Genomic DNA, 19,291 nt, shown 5'->3' with positions numbered 1-19,291 from the left:
AGTCTGTAATTTTAATGGTAGGTTTATTTGAACAGTGAGAGACTGAATATCAACAAAAAAATCCAGAAAAACGCATGTCAAAAATTTTATAAATTGATTTGCATTTTAATGAGGGAAATAAGTATTTGACCCCTCTGCAAAACATGACTTAGTACTTGGTGGCAAAACCCTTGTTGGCAATCACAGAGGTCAGATGTTTCTTGTAGTTGGCCACCAGGTTTGCACACATCTCAGGAGGGATTTTGTCCCACTCCTCTTTGCAGATCTTCTTCAAGTCATTAAGGTTTCGAGGCTGACGTTTGGCAACTCGAACCTTCAGCTCCCTCCACAGATTTTCTATGGGATTAAGGTCTGGAGACTGGCTAGGCCACTCCAGGACCTTAATGTGCTTTTTCTTGAGCCACTCCTTTGTTGCCTTGGCCGTGTGTTTTGGGTCATTGTCATGCTGGAATACCCATCCACGACCCATTTTCAATACCCTGGCTGAGGGAAGGAGGTTTTCACCCAAGATTTGACGGTACATGGCCCCGTCCATCGTCCCTTTGATGCGGTGAAGTTGTCCTGTCCCCTTAGCAGAAAAACACCCCCAAAGCATAATGTTTCCACCTCCATGTTTGACGGTGGGGATGGTTTCTTGGGGTCATAGGCAGCATTCCTCCTCCTCCAAACACGACAAGTTGAGTTGATGCCAAAGAACTCCATTTTGGTCTCGTCTGACCACAACACGTTCACCCAGTTGTCCTCTGAATCATTCAGATGTTCATTGGCAAACTTCAGACGGGCATGTATATGTGCTTTCTTGAGCAGGGGGACCTTGCGGGCGCTGCAGGATTTCAGTCCTTCACGGCGTAGTGTGTTACCAATTGTTTTCTTGGTGACTATGGTCCCAGCTGCCTTGATATCATTGACAAGATCCTCCTGTGTAGTTCTGGGCTGATTCCTCACCATTCTCATGATCATTGCAACTCCACGAGGTGAGATCTTGCATGGAGCCCTAGGGCAAGGGAGATTGACAGTTCTTTTGTGTTTCTTCCATTTGCGAATAATCGCACCAACTGTTGTCACCTTCTCACCAAGCTGCTTGGCAATGGTCTTGTAGCCCATTCCAGCCTTGTGTAGATCTACAATCTTGTCCCTGACATCCTTGGAGAGCTCTTTGGTCTTGGCCATGGTGGAGAGTTTGGAATCTGATTGATTGATTGCTTCTGTGGACAGGTGTCTTTTATACAGGTAAGAAACTGAGATTAGGAGCACTCCCTTTAAGAGTGTGCTCCTAATCTCAGCTCGTTACCTGTATGAAAGACACCTGGGAGCCAGAAATCTTTCTGATTGAGAGGGGGTCAAATACTTATTTCCCTCATTAAAATGCAAATCAATTTATAACATTTTTGACATGCGTTTTTCTGGATATTTTTGTTGTTATTCTGTCTCTCACTGTTCAAATAAACCTACCATTAAAATTATAGACTGGTCATTTCTTTGTCAGTGGGCAAACGTACAAAATCAGCAGGGGATCAAATACTTTTTTCCCTCACTGTATGATCTCTGTGGTTACTTGTAGTTGTTGGCACTATAAGCAGTTGTCTTCTCAGGAATACTTTCTTATCTGTATTGCTCCCAGCCCACCTCCGCAGGTCATCACACAGATGTGACCCCCAACCTAGAGGATGTTGGCTGGTTTGATCCAATTAGATATTTTTGTTTTATTACCTTTGGTTTGGTCTGTGGATTGGTCAACAATTGATTTTGAATACAAACAAGTCAGAGCTGGTATAAATTAAATCAGTCTGTTGTTCTCTCTTATCCTGTATCCTGCCATAGAATAAGGTTGAATTAAATGCTCAGCTTGTAACTTGTGAGCCTGAGTAGGTCTGATTAGTTCATGTTTTGTCTTGGAAGGTAACCCGAGGGTCTGTATGCCTAAATCAGGGATGACGTCATGGAAACCAATTTCACGAAGCTCCCGAGGAACAGTTCTTGTGCTGACGTTGCTTCCAGAGGCAGTTTGGAACTCTGTCGTGAGTGTTGCAACCGAGGACAGACGATTGTCACGCGCTTCAGCACTCAGCAGTCCTATTGGGTGAGCTTGTCTGGCCTACCACTTTGCGGTTGAGCCATTGTTGCTCCTAGACGTTTCCACTTCACAATAACAGCACTTACAGTTGACCGGGGCAGCGCTAGCAGGGCAGAAATTTGGTATCATCCTATGACGGTGCCACGTTGAAAGTCTGAGCTCTTCAGTAAGCCCATTCTACTGCCAATGTTTGTCTATCGAGATCGCATGGCAGTGTGCTCTATTTTATACACCTGTCACGGGTGTGGCTGAAATTGCCAAAATCACTTATTTGAAGGGGTGCCCACAAAGTACCAGTCAAGTGTTAAATCAATAAATATTTTAAATTTTACATTCTTCAAAGTAGCTACCCTTTGCCTTGATGACAGCTTTGCACACTTGGCATTCTCTCAACCAGCTTCACCTGGAATGCTTTTCCAACAGTCTTGAAGGGTTCCCACATATGCTGAGCACCTGGCTGCTTTTCCTTCACTCTGCGGCCCAACTCATCCCAAATCATCTGAATTGGGTTGAGGTCGGGTGATTGTGGAGACCAGGTCATCTAATGCAGCACTCCATCACTCTCCTTCTTGGTCAACTAGCCCTTACACATCCTGGAGGTGTGTTTGGGGGTCATTGTCCTGTTGAAAAACAAATGATATTCCCACCAAACGCAAACCAAATGGGATGACGTATCGCTGCAGAATGCTGTCTTAGCCATGCTGGTTGTGTCCCTTTAATTCTAAATAAATCACAGACAGTGTCACCAGCAAAACACACCCACACAATCACACCTCCTTCTCCATGTTTCACTGTGGGAACCACACATGCGAAAATCATCCGTTTATTTGGGTTGCAATCTGAGGTGCAGTTAACTCAAATTAATTTATACTCTGCAGCAGAGGTAATTCTGGGTCTTCCTTTCCTGTGGCGGTCTTCATGAGAGCCAGTTTCATCATTGGGCTTGATGGTTTTTGCGACTGAACTTGGGGAAACTTTCAAAATTCTAGAAATTTTCCTGATTGACAGACCTTCATGTCTTAAAGTAATAATGGACTATCAGTTCTCTTTGCTTATTTGAGCTGTTCTTGCCATAATATGGACTTGGTCTTTTACCGAATAGGGCTGTGTTCTGTATACCAACCCTACCTTGTCACAAGTGATTGGCTCAAATGGAATTAAGAAGGAAAGAAATTCCACAAATTAACTTTTAACATGGCACACCTGTTAATTGAATGCATTCCAGGTGACCACCTCATGAAGCTGGTTTAGAGAATGACAAGAGTGTGCAAAGCTGTTATTAAGGCAAATAATGGCTACTTTGAAGAATCTCAAATATAAAAATGTATATTGATTTGCTTACTACTTTTTTGGTTACTACATGATAACACATATGTAATTTCATAGGTTTGATGTCTTCACTGTTATTCTACAATGTAGAAAATAGTAAAAATAAAGAAAACCCTGGAATGAGTAGGTGTATCCAAACTTTGACTGGTACTGTACTTCTGTATATATAGTGTAATGTACAGGATATGATATATATTTCTTCACTACATCTTCACCCCTGGGAATATGGATATTTTTAGTAGTAAGACAATAATGCTGTGAAATAATGGGAAGGATTACCTGAACTGGATTAGCACCATAGCCCATCATCGTCTAAATATCTGCCTAAAAATCAAAATAATTATTATGTTATTAAACAAGAAATCCTGGACATAAGTTTTCCAAATCGAAATTTAAAGATAATTACCATCTCACACTGATATTCCGGGTGTATACACTCATTTTGTCCCTTACGTTAGCCCTTTACATAATAACACTTACATTCAGGAAGGCCTGTGCTGTTCTGAAATCTGATCTTTCCATCATCACACTCCACGTCCATCTCTCTTACATTCGATTTAGGTAATTTTCTGCATTGATGGTAGTATCCTTCCATGCAATGAAGAGTCTTTTTTCCACCGTGCACAACATAAACTTTTCGGGGTAAATCTTGCAGATGGTACTCTGGTTTAAAAGTGTGAATCTCACAAGGACCTGATGGAAATGAAAACGTAACTTACAGGATCTTAATTTGATCACTCTTTTGTTGCTAAGAATTGTCCTGCAGCAGCAAACTGGCTCAAATTAAGATCCTACATCTGTAAACCCAGCAATACTTGTATTATCTTACTGTATAGTATGTACATACATGTATATAGTGATATACACTTGACATGTAGATATAACACCATGTTCAGACCAGTTGAAAAAAAGGAACTTACTTCTGCACGTTGGAGGGTTCTGCCATTTTCCATTCTGACATCTGATGCTGCCTGTGAAACTCAGTGTATACCTTCTGTTGCATTGGTAGGACACCTCTGTAATAACACCTTCAGTATCTCTCTTGTTCTTGATGTAATCGCCATTTTTAACAACAGGGGGATCAGGACAGCTTGCTAGAATAAAAAAGATTAAATACAAATAATTAGCTGTCAAACCATATCAAAGATTAACTAGCCGTCAGTCCTTTTCGGAAATACACACTCAGTGGCCTGTTCATTAGATACACCCATCTAGTACCGGGTCTTGCCTCCAGAACAGACTGAATTCTTCAGGTCATGGAAACGTTGTTCAATTGGTACCAAGGGACCTAACATGTGCCTGGGAAAACATTCCCAACAACATTCAATCGAAAGGTAACTGAATGCCTTGACGCTTGTCTGCCTGCTTTGTAAAGCAAGCCATGGCGTCATGACTCACTATCTGTAGGAGCGAACCATTATTGTGAACGGGTGGTGTTCCTAATAAACTGGGAACTGAGAGTATATCAATCATACAGTTCAAACTATCTGCAACATTGTAGGTCCTAAATGAAGAGTTGGATGAAACTAATGAAAAGCTGCAGTCAACATGGTCCACATTTTCCCAGTTTACATTCAGTTCACAAAATGTAAAGATCTCGTCTTCAAATAGATCAACCTTTCTCCTCTCTCTCCTCTATTTGTCCCCAACATATCATTTAGGTAGAAATAGTGCAATGTGGGTTGGTGTGTGACAATAGCAGTAGAATCAGATTTAAAAAACATGTAAAAATACATTTTATGGAACAACGGGGACTGTGAAGAGACACACACAAAGGTACAGAGACCTGCATATGCATACATTGTGAAATTGTTGTATTGTGGTATTAAACATTTTGTATTGTTGGTATGTAGTGATGTAATAATGTTATATGTTATACTGTTTTATCTTTTGTTTTAAATGTAATGTAAGTGCTTTAACATGTTCAGACCCCAGGAAGAGTAGCTGCTGCCTTGGCAGGAACTAATGGGGATCCATAATAAATACAAATAGCAATCCAATCAAAGCCCATATGATAAAGCATTGCGAAAGCTTCAGTACCATGATAAAACCATGAAGTACAATGATAACAGTACAGTTCCATGATAAAGTACCATGTTAATACAGTATAGTACCAAGATAATAGTTCCATAATTAATACAGTACATAATACAGTATCATGATAACAGTCCAGTACCATGAAAATACAGTACAATTATAATACATTATCATTATTAAAAGAGTACAGTATCATGTTAATACAGTACCATGAAAATACAGTACCATGAAAATACAGTACCATGAAAATACAGGACCAATTTACAGTACCATGATAATACAGTACTATTATAATGCAGTACCTAATACAGTATCATGATAATACAGTTCAGTACCATGTTAATATAGTACCATGAAAATACAGTACAATTATAATACATTATCATTTTTAAAAGAGTACAGTATCATGATAATACAGTACCAATATAATACAGGACCATAATACAGTACCATGATAATACAGTACCATGATAATACAGTACAGTATCATGATAATACAGTAACATGATAAAGTAGATTGCCACAATTGTTCCTGTACCCAAGAAAGCAAAGGTAACTGAACTAAATGACGTCTCCTAGCACTCAATTCTGTCATCATGATTTGCTTTGAGAGACTAGCCAAGGGTCATATCACCTCTACCTTACCTGTCACCCTAGACCCACTTCAATTTGCCTAACCGCCCCAATAGATCCACAGACGATGCAATCGCCATCACACTGCCCTATCCCACTGCCCTATCCCAATACCTATGTAAGAACGCTGTTCATTGACTATAGCTCAGCATTCAACACCATAGTACCCTCCAAGCTCATCATTAAACCCTGGATCTCAACCCCACCCTGTGCAACTCGGTCCTGGACCCCGCCCTGTGCAACTGGGTCCTGGACTTCCTGAAGGGTCGCCCCTAGGTGGTGAAGGTAGGAAAAAACGCCTCCACTTTGCTGATCCTCAACACTGGGGACCCCCAAGGGTGCGTGCTCAGCCCCCTCCTGTACTCCCTGTTCACCCGTGACTGCGTGTCCAAGCATGCCTCCAACTCAATCATCAAGTTTGCAGACGACACAACAGTAGTAGGCTTGATTACCAACAATGACGAGACAGCCTACAGGGAGGAGGTGAGGGCTCTGGGAATGTGGTGAAAGGAAAATAACCTCTCAATCAACGTCAACAAAAAACAAAAGGAGATGATCGTGGACTTCAGGAAACAGTAGAGGGAGCACACCCCTATCCATATCGACGGGACCGCAGTAGAGAAGGTGGAAAGCTTCAAGGTCCTTAGCGTACAAATCACTGACAAACTGAAATGGTCCACCCACACAGACTGTGTGGTGAAGAAGGTGCAACAGCTCCTCTTCAACCTCAGAAGGCTGAAGAAATTTGACTTGGCACCTAAAACCCTCACAAACTTTTACAGATGCACAATTGAGAGCACCCAGCTGGGCTGTATCACCGCCTGGTAAGGCAACTGCACCGCCCGCAACCGCAGGGCTCTTCAGAGGGGGGTGCGGTTTGCCCAACGCAACACCAGGTGCAAACTACCTGCCCTCCAGGACACCTACTGCATCTGATGCCATAGGACAACAACTACCCGAGCCACTGTCTGTTCACCCGCTATCATCCATCAGGCGTGTTAAGTACAGGTGCATCTGAAAAGAGCTTCTAAACATCAGAACTGGGATTGCTCACCTCAAACTGGACCAAGAGTTTTTCTTCAATGAGTCGGATGCGAGGGATATACTGTTGACACCGGACCGGGCCCCGATCCCCGTTATTTGCTGGAGAAGGAAACGTAGACTTCGAGGCAAATGATCAGGGTGTCTTGTGAGGACCAGGTGACGAGTGGCTAATCTGCCCTTGCCCTCCGTTCTGCTTGCTAACGTTCAATCGCTAGTAAATAAATGGGACGAACTGAAAGCACATATCCTACCAACGGGACATTAAAAACGGCACTATTTTATGCTTCACCGAGTCGTGGATGAACAACAACATTAAGAACATAGAGCTGGCGGGTTATACACTCTATCGGCAAGACAGAACAGCAGCCTCTGGTAAGACACGGGCCTATGCATTTATGTAATGGGGCGGCAGGTAGCCTAGTGGTTAGAGCGTTGGACTAGTAACCGAAAGGTTGCAAGATGGAATCCCCGAGCTGGCAAGGTAAAAATCTGTCATTCTGCCCCTGAACAAGGCAGTTAACCCACTCTTCCTAGGCCGTCATTGAAAATAAGAATTTGTTCTTCACTAACTTGTCTAGTTAAATAAAGGTAAAATAAATTTTAAGAGAAACAACAGCTGGTGCATGATATCTAAGAAAGTCTCAAAGTTTTGCTCGCCTGAGGTGGAGTATCTTATGATAGATACGCTGCAGACCTCACTATTTACCCAGAGAGTTTTTTTTTGTAGCTGTCTATATACACCACCACAGAGCGAGGTTGGAACTAAAACTGCACTAAATGAGCTGTATTCCGCCATAAGCAAACAGGAAAACGTTCATCCAGAGGTGGCTCTGCTAGGTGACTTTAAAGCAGGGAAACTTAAATCAGTTTTACCTAATTTCTATCAACATGTTAAATGTGCAACCAGAGGTAAAACAATCCATCTCTACTCCACACATACAAAGCTCTCCCTCGCCCACCATTTGGCAAATCTGACCATAACTCTATCCTCCTGATTCCTGCTTACAAGCAAAAATAAAGCAGAAAGCACCAGTAGTCGGTCTATAAAAAAGTGGTCAGATGAAGCAGATGCTAAACTACAGGACTGTTTTGCTAGCACAGACTGGAATATGTTCTGGGATTCTTCAGATGGCATTGAGGAAAGCACCACATCAGTCACTGGCTTTATCAACAAGAGCACCGAGGACGTCGTCCCGACAGTGACCGTACGTATATACCCCAACCAGAAGCCATGGATTACAGGCAACATTCGCACAGAGCTAATTGGTAGAGCTGCCGCTTTCAATGAGCGGGACCCTAACCCAGAAGCTTATAAGAAATCCCGCTATGCCCTCCGACGAACCATCAAACAGACAAAGCTTAAATACAGGACTAAGTTGAATCGTTCAACACCGGCTCCAACGCTTGTCGGATGTGGCAGGGCTTGCAAACTATTACAGACTACAAAGGGAAGCACAGCCGAGAGCTGCCCAGTGACATGAGCCTACCAGACGAACTAAATAACTTCTATGCTCGCTTTGAGGCAAGTAACACTGAAACATGCATGAGAGCATCAAATGGTTCTGGATGACTGTGTGATTACGCTCTCCGCAGCCGATATGAGTAAGACCTTTAAACAGGTCAACATTCACAAGGCCGCTGGGCCAGACGGATTACCAGGACGTGTACTCCGAGCATGCACTGACCAATTGGCAAGTGTCTTCACTGACATTTTCAACCTCTCCCTGTCTGAGTCTGTGGATACACCTGTGGATGTATTTCAAGGCCTACCTTCAAACTCAGTGCCTCTTTGCTTGACATCATGGGAAAATCAAAAGAAATCAGCCAAGACCTCAGAAAAATAATTGTAGACCTCCACGAGTCTGGTTCATCCTTGGGAGCAATTTCCAAATTCCAAAACCACCATAAAAAAGCCAGACTATGGTTTTCAACTGCACATTGGGACAAAGATCGTACTTTGAAGAAATGTCCTCTGGTCTGATAAAAGAAAAATAGAACTGTTTGGCTATAATGACCATCGTTATGTTTGGAGGAAAAAAGGGGGAAGCTTGCAAGACGAAGAACACCATCTCAACCGTTAAGCACGGGGGTGGCAGCATCATGTTGTGGGGGTGCTTTGCTGCAGGAGGGACTGGTACACTTCACTAAATAGATGGAATCATAAGGAAGGAAACTTATGTGGATATATTAAAGCAACATCTCAAGACATCAGTCAGGAAGTTAAAGCTTGGTCGCAAATGGGTCTTCCAAATGGACAATGACCCCAAGCATACTTCCGAAGTTGTGGCAAAATGGCTTAAGGACAACAAAGTCAAGGTATTGGAGTGGCCATCACAAAGCCCTGACCTCAGTCCTATAGAAAATGTGTGGGCAGAACTGAAAAAGCATGTGCGAGCAAGGAGGCCTACAAACCTGACTCAGTTACACCAGCTCTGTCTGGAGGAATGGGCCAAAATTCACAACTTATTGTGGGAAGCTTGTGGAAGGCTACCAGAAACGTTTGACCAAAGTTAAACAATTTAAAGGCAATGCTACCAAATACTAATTGAGTGTATGTAAACCTCTAACCCACTGGGAATGTGATGAAATCACTTTACTATTATTCTGACATTTTACATTCTTAAAATAAAGTGGTGATCCTAACTGACCTAAGACAGGGACGTTTTACTTGGATTTGTCACGATCGTCGTAGTGAGGAGAAGAAGTTGACCAAGGCGCAGCGTGAGAGAAATACATCTTCCTTTTATTTTTGACGAAGACGTAACGAAACACTCTTACAAAAAACAAACAAAACAAACAAACGACCGTGACGCTATAAATGAAAGTGCACACACAAGCTACTAACGTTCAACATAGACAATTACCCACATTAACCTAATGCCTATGGCTGCCTTAAATATGGCTCCCAATCAGAGAAAATGAATGACAGCTGTCTCTGATTGAGAACCATTCAGGCAACCATAGACTTACCTAGACAACTACACTAGACACTGCCCCATACACATACAACACCCCTAGACACTACAAAAACACATACATTCCCCATGTCACACCCTGACCTAACTAAAATAATAAAGAAAACAAAGATAACTAAGGCCAGGGCGTGACAGGATTAAATGTCAGGAATTGTGAAAACTGAGTTTAAATGTATTTGGCTAAGGTGTATGTAAACTTCCGACTTCAACTGTATTTACTTAATTCCATTCCTTTACTTAGATGTGTGTGTATTAGGTATATGTTGTGGAATTGTTAGATATTACTTGTTAGGTATTTCTGCACTGTCGAAGCTAGAAACACAAGCATTTCGCTACACCAGCAATAACATCTACTGAACACGTATGTGAAAAACACAATCTCATTTGTTAACACAGTACCATGATAATACAGTACCATGATAACAGTACAATGATAGCACATTATCCATTTTAACACAGTACAGTATCATGATAATACAGTACCATGAAAATACAGTACAATACCATAACAATGAAGTGCCTTGTTAATACAGTAGAGTATAATGATAATACGGTACAGTACCATAATAATACAGTACAGTACCATGATAATGAAGTGCCTTGTTAATACAGTACAGTATAATGATACAGTACCATAATAATACAGTACAGTACCATAATAATACGGCACAGTACCATGTTAATACAGTATATCAAAAATACGGTACCATGATAAAATAGTACAGTATGATGATAATACCATACCATGATAATACAGTATCATGATAATACCATACCATGATAATACAGTATCATGATAATACAGGATCACGATTAAACAGTACAGCACCATGTTAATACAGTATAATGATAATAGAGCACAATACTGTGATAATACAGTATCCTGCAAATAGAGTACATTACCATGATAATACAGTAACAGGATAATACAGTACCACGAGAATACAGTACAGTCCTATAAAAATACAGTATCATGATAATACAGTACAGTACCGTGATACAGTACCGTGGTATACAGTACCATGATAATACAGTACCGTAGACTTAAAAGACTTACCTTTACATTCAGCTGTCATGTGCCATTCTCCATCCTTGCAAGTTGCTTTTCCTCCTGGGCCTTCGTATGGGTTGAAGCATTTATAATCTATTTGGGTCCCATATTCGTATCTCTCTAGCCCTTGGTCAGGAATCTCCATTATCCTCCTTGCACCCTTAGGCTTATCACAGTACTCTGCAGGTGAAACACAACGTGTTTGAACTATCAAATTACAATCAAGTACCAGAGACACAAAAGTGCCAGTGAATGATGCTATTAGAACCATAGTCAAATGGCCAATGTACAGTATATTCAGAGAATTTAACTGGGGCAAATTGTGATATATAGTGTAAATATGCATTGAAACTCATCCATGATCATATCTAGGAAAACTACACTTGTGTAAATGTATTGAACATATCAACAACAACAACAAAAAACAGCAACTATCTCAACGTTGACACATTGGAAAGATGCTCTATGCAAACTGGAAACCATTTATCTGGAGGCTGCATGTATTGTAACTGGGGATATTAACAAAGCAAATTTGAGAACAAGGCTACCTAAATTCTAGCAGCATATCGATTGTAGTACCCGGGCTGGCAAAACACTGGATAACTGATACTCTAACTTCTGCGATGCATACAAGGCGCTCTCCCTCCCTCCGTTCGGCAAATCCGACCATGACTCCATTTTGCTTCTCCGTACTATAGGCAGAAACTCAAACAGGATGTACCCGTGACTAGGACCATTCAACGCTGGTCTGACCAGTCGAAATCCACGCTTCAAGAATGTTTTGATCATGCGGACTGGGGCATGTTCCGGGTAGCCTCAGAATAATATAGATGTATATGCTGATTCAGTGAGTGAGTTGAGGAGAATGTGAATAGGAGGTGTTGTTCCCACTGTGACTATTAAAACCTACCCTAACCAGAAACCGTGGATAGATGGCGGCAGGCGGCATTTGCACAAAACTGAAAACCCGATCCACCGCATTTAACCATGGAAAGACGACCGGGAATATGGCTGAATACAAAAAGTGTAGTTATTCCCTCCGCAAGGCAATCAAACAAGCGAAACGTTAGTATATGGACAAAGTGGAGTCGCAATTCAACGGCTCAGACATGATACTTATGTGGCAGGGTCTACAGGCATTCAATCACAGACTACAAAAAGAAAACCAGCCACGTCACTGACACAGACATTTTGCTTCCAGACAAACTTAACACCTTTTTTTGCCCGCTTTGAGGATAATACAGTGCCAGCCGACGCGGCCCGCTACCAAGAACTGCTTCCCTCCCCTCTCCTTCTCTGTGGCCGACGTGAGTAAGACATTTAAACGTGTTAACCCTCGCAAGGCTGCCGGCACAGACGGCACAGACGGCATGCCTAATCGCTTTCTCAGAGCATGTGCAGACCAGCTGGCTGGTGTGTTTATGGACATATTCAGTCTCTCCATATCCCAGTTTGCAGTCCCCACATGCTTCAAGATGGCCACCATTGTTTCTGTACCCAAGAAAGCTAAGGTAACTGAACGACTATTGCCCCGTAGCATTCACTTCTGTCATCATGAAGTGCATTGAGAGACTAGTCATCACATCACCTCCACCTTACCTGTCACCCTAGACCCACTGTATTTTGCATACCGCCCTAATAAGTCCACAGACGATGCAATCACCATCACACTGCCCTATCCCATCTGGACAAGAGGAATACCTATGTAAGAATGCTGCTCTTTGACTACAGCTCAGCATTCAACACCACAGTACCCTCCAAGCTCATCATTAGGCTTGAGGCCCTGGGTCTCAACCCCGCCTTGTGCAACTGGGTCCTGGACTTCCAGTTGGGCCGCCACCAGGTGGTGAAGGTAGGAAACACCATCTCTATTTCGCTGATCCTCAAGACCGGGGCCCCACAAGGGTGCGTGCTCAGCCCCGTCCTGTACTTCCTGTTCAACCATGACTGCGTGGCCATGCATGCCTCCAACTCAATCATCAAATTTGCAGACGACACAACAGTGGTAGGCTTGATCACCAACAATGACGAGACAGCCTGTAGGGAGGAGTTGAGGGCACTCGGAGTGTGGTGTCATGAAAACAACCTCTCACTCAACGTCAACAAAACAAAGGAGATGATCGTGGACTTCAGGAAACAGCAGAGGAAGCACCCCCCTATCCACATCAACAGGACAGCAATAGAGAAGGTGGAACGTTTCAAGTTCCTCGGCGTACACATCACGGACAAACTGATAGGCGCCTGAGGAGGCGCAACAGCTCCTCTTCAACCTCAGGAGGCTGAAGAAATGTGGCTTGTCACCTAAAACCCTCACAAATGTTTCAGATGCACAATTGAGAGCATCCTGTTGGGCTGTATCATCTGCAACACCCACAGCCGCAGGGATCTTCAGAGGGTGGTGCGGTCTGCACAACGCGTCACCGGGGGCAAACTACCTGCCCTTCAGGACACCTACAGCACCCGGTATCACAGGAAGGCCATAAAGATCATCAAGGACAACAACCACCTAAGCCACTGCCTGTTCACCCCGCTACCATCCAGAAGGCGTGGTCAGTACAGGAGCATCAAAGCTGGAACCGAGAGACTGAAAAATAGCTCAAGTCCATCAGATGCCTACATAGACTTGAATTCATTGGCCACTAACAAATGGATCACTTGTCACTTTATTATTGTCACTTTAATAATGTTTACATATCTTTCACTACTCATCCCAGATGTATATACTGTATTTTATACCATCTATTGCATCTCCTCTATGCCAGTCGGTCATGGCCCATCCATATAATTATATGTACACTACCGTACAAAAGTTTGGGGTCACTTAGAAATGTCCTTGTTTTTGAAAGAAAATAAAAAAAATTGTCCATTAAAATAACATAAAATTAATCAGAAATACAGTGTAGACACTGTTAATGTTGTAAATGACTATTGTAGCTGGAAACTGATGATTTTTTATGGAATATCTAAATAGGCGTACAGAGGCCCATTATCAGCAACCATCACTCCTGTGTTCCAATGGCACGTTGTGTTAGCTAGTTTATTATAAAAGGCTAATTGATCATTAGAAAACCATTTTGCAATTATGTTAGCACAGCTGAAAACTGTTGTTCTGATTAAAGAATCAATAAAACTGTCCTTCTTTAGACTAGTTGAGTATCTGGAGCATCAGCATTTGTGGGTTCGATTACAGGCTCACAATGGTCAGAAATAAAGAACATTCTTCTGAAACTTGTCAGTCTATTCTTGTTCTGAGAAATGAAGGCTATTCCATGCAATAAATTGCCAAGAAACTGAAGATCTCGTACAACGCTGTTTACTACTCCCATCACAGAACAGCGCAAACTGGCCCTAACCAGAATAGAAAGAGGAGTAGGAGGCGCAAAACTGAGCAAGAGGACAAGTACATTAGAGTGTCTAGTTTGAGAAACAGATGCTTCACAAGTCCTCAACTGGCAGCTTCATTAAATAGTACCCGCAAAACACCAGTCTCAACGTCAACAGTGAAGAGGCGACCCTCGGGATGCAGAAAACAGAGTTGCAAAGAAAAAGCCATATCTCTGTCCAGTGTCTGTGTTCTTATTTCTTATTCCATCCCTTTACATAGATGTGTGTGTATTTGGTAGTTGTTGTGGAATTGTTAGATTACTTGTTAGATCTTGCTGCACTGTCGGAACAAGAAGCAGAAGCCTTTCACTACACTCGCAATAACATCTGCTAACCATGTGAATGTGACTAATAAAAAATTTATTTGAGAAACTATAAATCAGAGATTGTTAGTTTCTGTAATATCAAGCAAAGCCTGAATAAGGATCCCTGATTGTATGGTGGAGAAAAAAGGTGTTGTGATACGGAATTTTTTTATCTCAATGAACATTTTAAATATATATTTTTTCCTGTTTGAATAGGTGCTGTTCATAGTAGAGTAACTAAACTGAATTACTGCATCAGTTTCAAACTGTTATCAATACTTACGTTTGCATGTTGGTGGTGGAGTTGTCCAATTCCCATTTTTGCAGGTAATTTTTTTTTTAAGTCCCTCTATTTCAAAGGATTTGCGACATTCATAATTCACCTCAAATCCATCTATATATGTATTTTGATAAGGGATTTCAACAATTGCATTTTCAACTTTAGGTGGAGGATCACATTGAACGCCTTGCGCTTCAAGAGAAGAAAATATTGATGTAAGATTAGTGGGTAGAAAACATACACACAGTACAGACACAGAACAACTACCTCTAATTACATAATATCATATGGGCTTCTGGGTCCTTTTCCCCAAACTATTCCAACATCGACAACTACTGTGATTATTATTATTTGACCATACTGGTCATTTATGAACATTTGAACATCTTGGACATGTTCTGTTATAATCTCCACCCGGCACAGCCAGAAGAGGACTGGCCACCCCTCAGCCTGGTTCCTCTCTAGGTTTCTTCCTAAGTTTTGGCCTTTCTAGGGAGTTTTTCCTAGCCACCGTGCTTCTACACCTGCATTGCTTGCTGTTTGGGGTTTTAGGCTGGGTTTCTGTACAGCACTTTGAGATATCAGCTGATGTACGAAGGGCTATATAAATACATTTGATATAGTAAACATACAGTGAAGGATGACTGGCCACTGCATACAATTAAAATCAAGTGATTATTTCAAATGTACAAAACTATTAACAACTACTCACGTTCACAAGCTGGTAACGGTGTTTGCCATTCTCCATTGTTACATGTTATAGTCATCTTTTCCGATGTGTATCCATCTTTGCAACCAATTGTAACAGTTTGTTCATTATAATAGACTTCTTTGTGAGGTACATTTGTGTTGGGAATGACAGGGAATGGGCCACATTGTGATTGATCTAGAGAGAAAGAGTATTGAGATTGAGTTTCAGACCAATCTAGCGAAGGAAATGCATTCTACTGTTCTTGATCTACTTTGTAAAGAGGTAAAATCTAGAACATCTGTTTTCTTACCAATACACTTTGATATTCCAGACCATGTTCCCTCAGTACATGTGGCTTCACCCCACCAGCCCCCGGTAGAGGGTTTGAACCCTACATTGCAGGAATAGTGTATCTTCCTTTTCCTGGGATCAACATTCCTCTCATTTGACTGAACTATGAATCCATTCATCACAGTGGGGTTGATACATGCTCCCTCTATTTCTGGGGGAAACAAGGACATGAAACATTAAAGAACACATTGTGACACATTCATGGATTTTAATCCGGTTCTACAGTTGTAACGCTGAGTTCCTCCCAATTGACCCCGCTGCCAGCGGTAGGGAGAACTCACAAGAGGGTCACGTGGATCACCACATGTTATCACTACTATGATAGATGTTTAGTGTTAGCATGAATCATACCTGTACAGTAATACACAGTGATTCACCTGTCTATACCTCCTTATATCCTCAATATGATGCATGCTCCCTTTATTTGTGGGAGAAACATTACAGAACGCATTGTGACACATCGTTCAGTTAACAGTGCACTTAGAGGACCTGTTCTACAAAGCATTTACCATATCATTACATTTTGGCCAAGCTGTTAGTTTGATAAAAGCACTGAACAGAGCAATATCTGGAAAACCAAATGGAAGCAAAGTGAGTGAATGTTCATGCCATTACCAATTCCACACCAAATCATCAAATAGGGAATAAAACAGGCTAAAATCTGATGCTTGATCTTTCCAGTAGCCTTAAACCTTCTGGATCAGTGTCTTGACTCACATCCCCAGAGTTTTAGATGATTGAAATGTAAATGTCATCCTACCTTTACAGTCAAGTGTCTTGGTCCAGCCATTTGTTGTACAGGTAGCAGTAGGTCTGGTAGTACTGTCCAATAGTTCATAATTCATCTTACACTCATAAGTGAGCTGATCATTGAATATGTATCTTGTTTTGGGGTCTTTAATCACAGCATTTAGGATATCTGGCTTGTCACATGTTATGTCTGAAAGACAAACAACGTAATTCTGATGCAGTCCAAACTAACATCGGAGCACAAGGTAATCAAACCACAGTGATATTCAAAGATGGCTTTCTTCAGAAAACTTCACCTTCACAGAGTGGGTTTGGAGTCCAGGAGCCATCACTTGTGCATGTGGCAACACCCCGGGTATTTGTGGTTTTAAATCCGGTTTTACAGTTGTAACGCTGAGTTTCTCTCAATTCACCCCGCTGCCAGCGGTAGGGAGAACTCACAAGAGGGTCACGTGGATCACCACATGTTATCCCTACAATGATAGAGATGTTTAGTGTTAGCATGAATCAAACCTGTACAGTAATACACAGTGATTCACCTGTCTATACCTCCTTATACCCTCAATATATCATACTACAATATACTCTCCAGTATGAACGTACGTTCACAATCTGTAGAAGATGACCATTGTCCGTCCCCTTTGCATGTTATTGTATCTTCAGTCTGAAATGAGAAAACTTTCCAGAATCCTGAGGTACAGGTCACCTTCAGGCTTTCATCAGGCAAGAACAGATTTCTGCCAGCAGGTGTGTAACTGGTTCCTCTTGTTGGTGGCAATGATAATTTACATTTCACTTCTGCATTTTGGAGACAAAAACATAGACAAACATTTTGTTAGTAGCTTTCTATAATATGTTAACAAATGGTTTAAAAAAATGAACTTAAAGTTAAAAACATGAGTTACCCAGCAGACTTAAAATGTCAAGTTGCATTCACTTGATTCCTGAGATGATCAGATTCTTACCTTCACACTCTGGTGTTGGACTCCAGTTGGCTCTGTTGCCCATTTTAGTGCATTTAGAGGCTCTTTTCTGAGACATAACATACTTTGTGTTACAGCTGTATTTCAGTGTGTCATCTTCATTGTAATCGTCCCTAGGGGGCCCGGTCACTGCACCATTAGCTATGTCTGGAGCGTAACATTTAATCACTGTGAATTGAAGAAGCACATAATTAAACAGATGATTGGTCATCATGATTAGAAACAGCAACGTGTGACAGTACGAGTTGTTGAATGGAATATGATACAATCATCGTTTTAATATTACACTTTTGAGTTGATGACCGTCATTCAAATCTGGATTTTAAAAAACACTACATAAATATAATCACTGATCATTCTATATGGTCATTATTAACTCTACCCCAATCACAAGCAGGTGTTCACATACTGTAGTGTACACCACCAGGCACTATGACATCGTCACACACAACGATCATTGTGATTTTATATTGTATGCTAGTGGGAAGTTGCTCTGTTGTGTGTGACGATGTCATAGTGCCTGTGGTGTACACTACAGTATGTGAACACCTGCTTGTCTAACATTTCATTCAAAAATCATGGGTATTAATATGGAGATGGTCCCCCCTTTGCTTCTATAACATCCTCCACTTTTCTAGGAAGGCTTTCCACTAGATGTTGGAACATTGCTGCGGGGACTTGATTCCATTCAGCCACAAGAGCATTAGAGAGGTCGGGCACTTTTGTTAGGCGATTTGGCCTGGCTCGCAGTCGGCGTTCCAATTCATCCCAAAGGTGTTTGTGTTGAGGTCAGGGCTTTGTGCAGGCCAGTCAAGTTCTTCCACGCCGATCTCGACAAACCATTTCTATATGTACCTCACTTTGTCCAAGGAGGCATTGTCATGCTGAAACAGGAAAGGGCCTTCCCCGAAATGTTGCCACCAAGTTGTAAGTACAGAATCGTCTAGAATGTCATTGTATGCTGCAGCGTTAAGATTTCCCTTCACTGGAACTAAAGGGGCCTGAACCATGAAAAACAACTCCAGACCATTATTCCCCGTTCACCAAACTTTACAGTTGGCACTATGCATTGGGGCTGGTAGTGTTCTCCTGGCATCCGCAAAACAAAAACTGATTTGTCCATCAGACTGCCAGATGGTGAAGTGGGATTAATCACTGCAGAGAACGCGTTTCCACTGCTTCGTAATCCAATGGCGATGAGCTTTACACCACTCCAGCCGTCGCTTGGCATTGTGCATGGTGATCTTAGGCTTGTGTGCGGCCGCTCAGCCATGGAAACCCAGTTATTGTGCTAACATTGCTTCCAGAGGCAGTTTGGAACTCGGTAGCGAGTGTTGCAACTGTGGACCACTTCAGAATAAAAGCACTTACAGTTGACCTGGGCAGCTTTAGCAGGGCAGACAT

General features: G+C 41.9%; 1 protein-coding gene across 4 annotated transcripts in view; it reads right to left on the bottom strand.

The window, feature by feature from the left end:
- The window catches only part of LOC139541572 (complement factor H-like), a 45,028-nt gene that overhangs the window by 1,979 nt on the left and 23,758 nt on the right, over positions 1 to 19,291 (bottom strand). The window contains exons 6-17 of one of the 4 annotated variants that reach the window (XM_071346367.1): positions 17,870 to 18,055; positions 17,508 to 17,702; positions 17,201 to 17,377; positions 16,915 to 17,094; positions 16,114 to 16,305; positions 15,825 to 15,998; positions 15,116 to 15,304; positions 11,150 to 11,323; positions 4,324 to 4,497; positions 3,884 to 4,096; positions 3,683 to 3,727; positions 3,278 to 3,316 (exon numbers count right to left, since the gene is read on the bottom strand). In XM_071346367.1, the coding sequence (XP_071202468.1) occupies positions 3,693 to 3,727; positions 3,884 to 4,096; positions 4,324 to 4,497; positions 11,150 to 11,323; positions 15,116 to 15,304; positions 15,825 to 15,998; positions 16,114 to 16,305; positions 16,915 to 17,094; positions 17,201 to 17,377; positions 17,508 to 17,702; positions 17,870 to 18,055 (1,889 nt within the window). In that variant the 3' untranslated portion in view covers positions 3,278 to 3,316; positions 3,683 to 3,692. The remainder of the gene's footprint in view (positions 1 to 3,277; positions 3,317 to 3,682; positions 3,728 to 3,883; positions 4,097 to 4,323; positions 4,498 to 11,149; positions 11,324 to 15,115; positions 15,305 to 15,824; positions 15,999 to 16,113; positions 16,306 to 16,914; positions 17,095 to 17,200; positions 17,378 to 17,507; positions 17,703 to 17,869; positions 18,056 to 19,291) is intronic. The other 3 variants (XM_071346366.1, XM_071346370.1, XM_071346368.1) reach the window with 3 other exon arrangements.

This window comes from Salvelinus alpinus, chromosome 16, assembly GCF_045679555.1.
Source record: "Salvelinus alpinus chromosome 16, SLU_Salpinus.1, whole genome shotgun sequence".
In the NCBI taxonomy this organism is placed as follows: Eukaryota; Metazoa; Chordata; class Actinopteri; order Salmoniformes; family Salmonidae; genus Salvelinus; species Salvelinus alpinus.
Note: the sequence above shows the minus strand (reverse complement) of the source record. Positions and strands in the feature narration are given on the sequence as shown.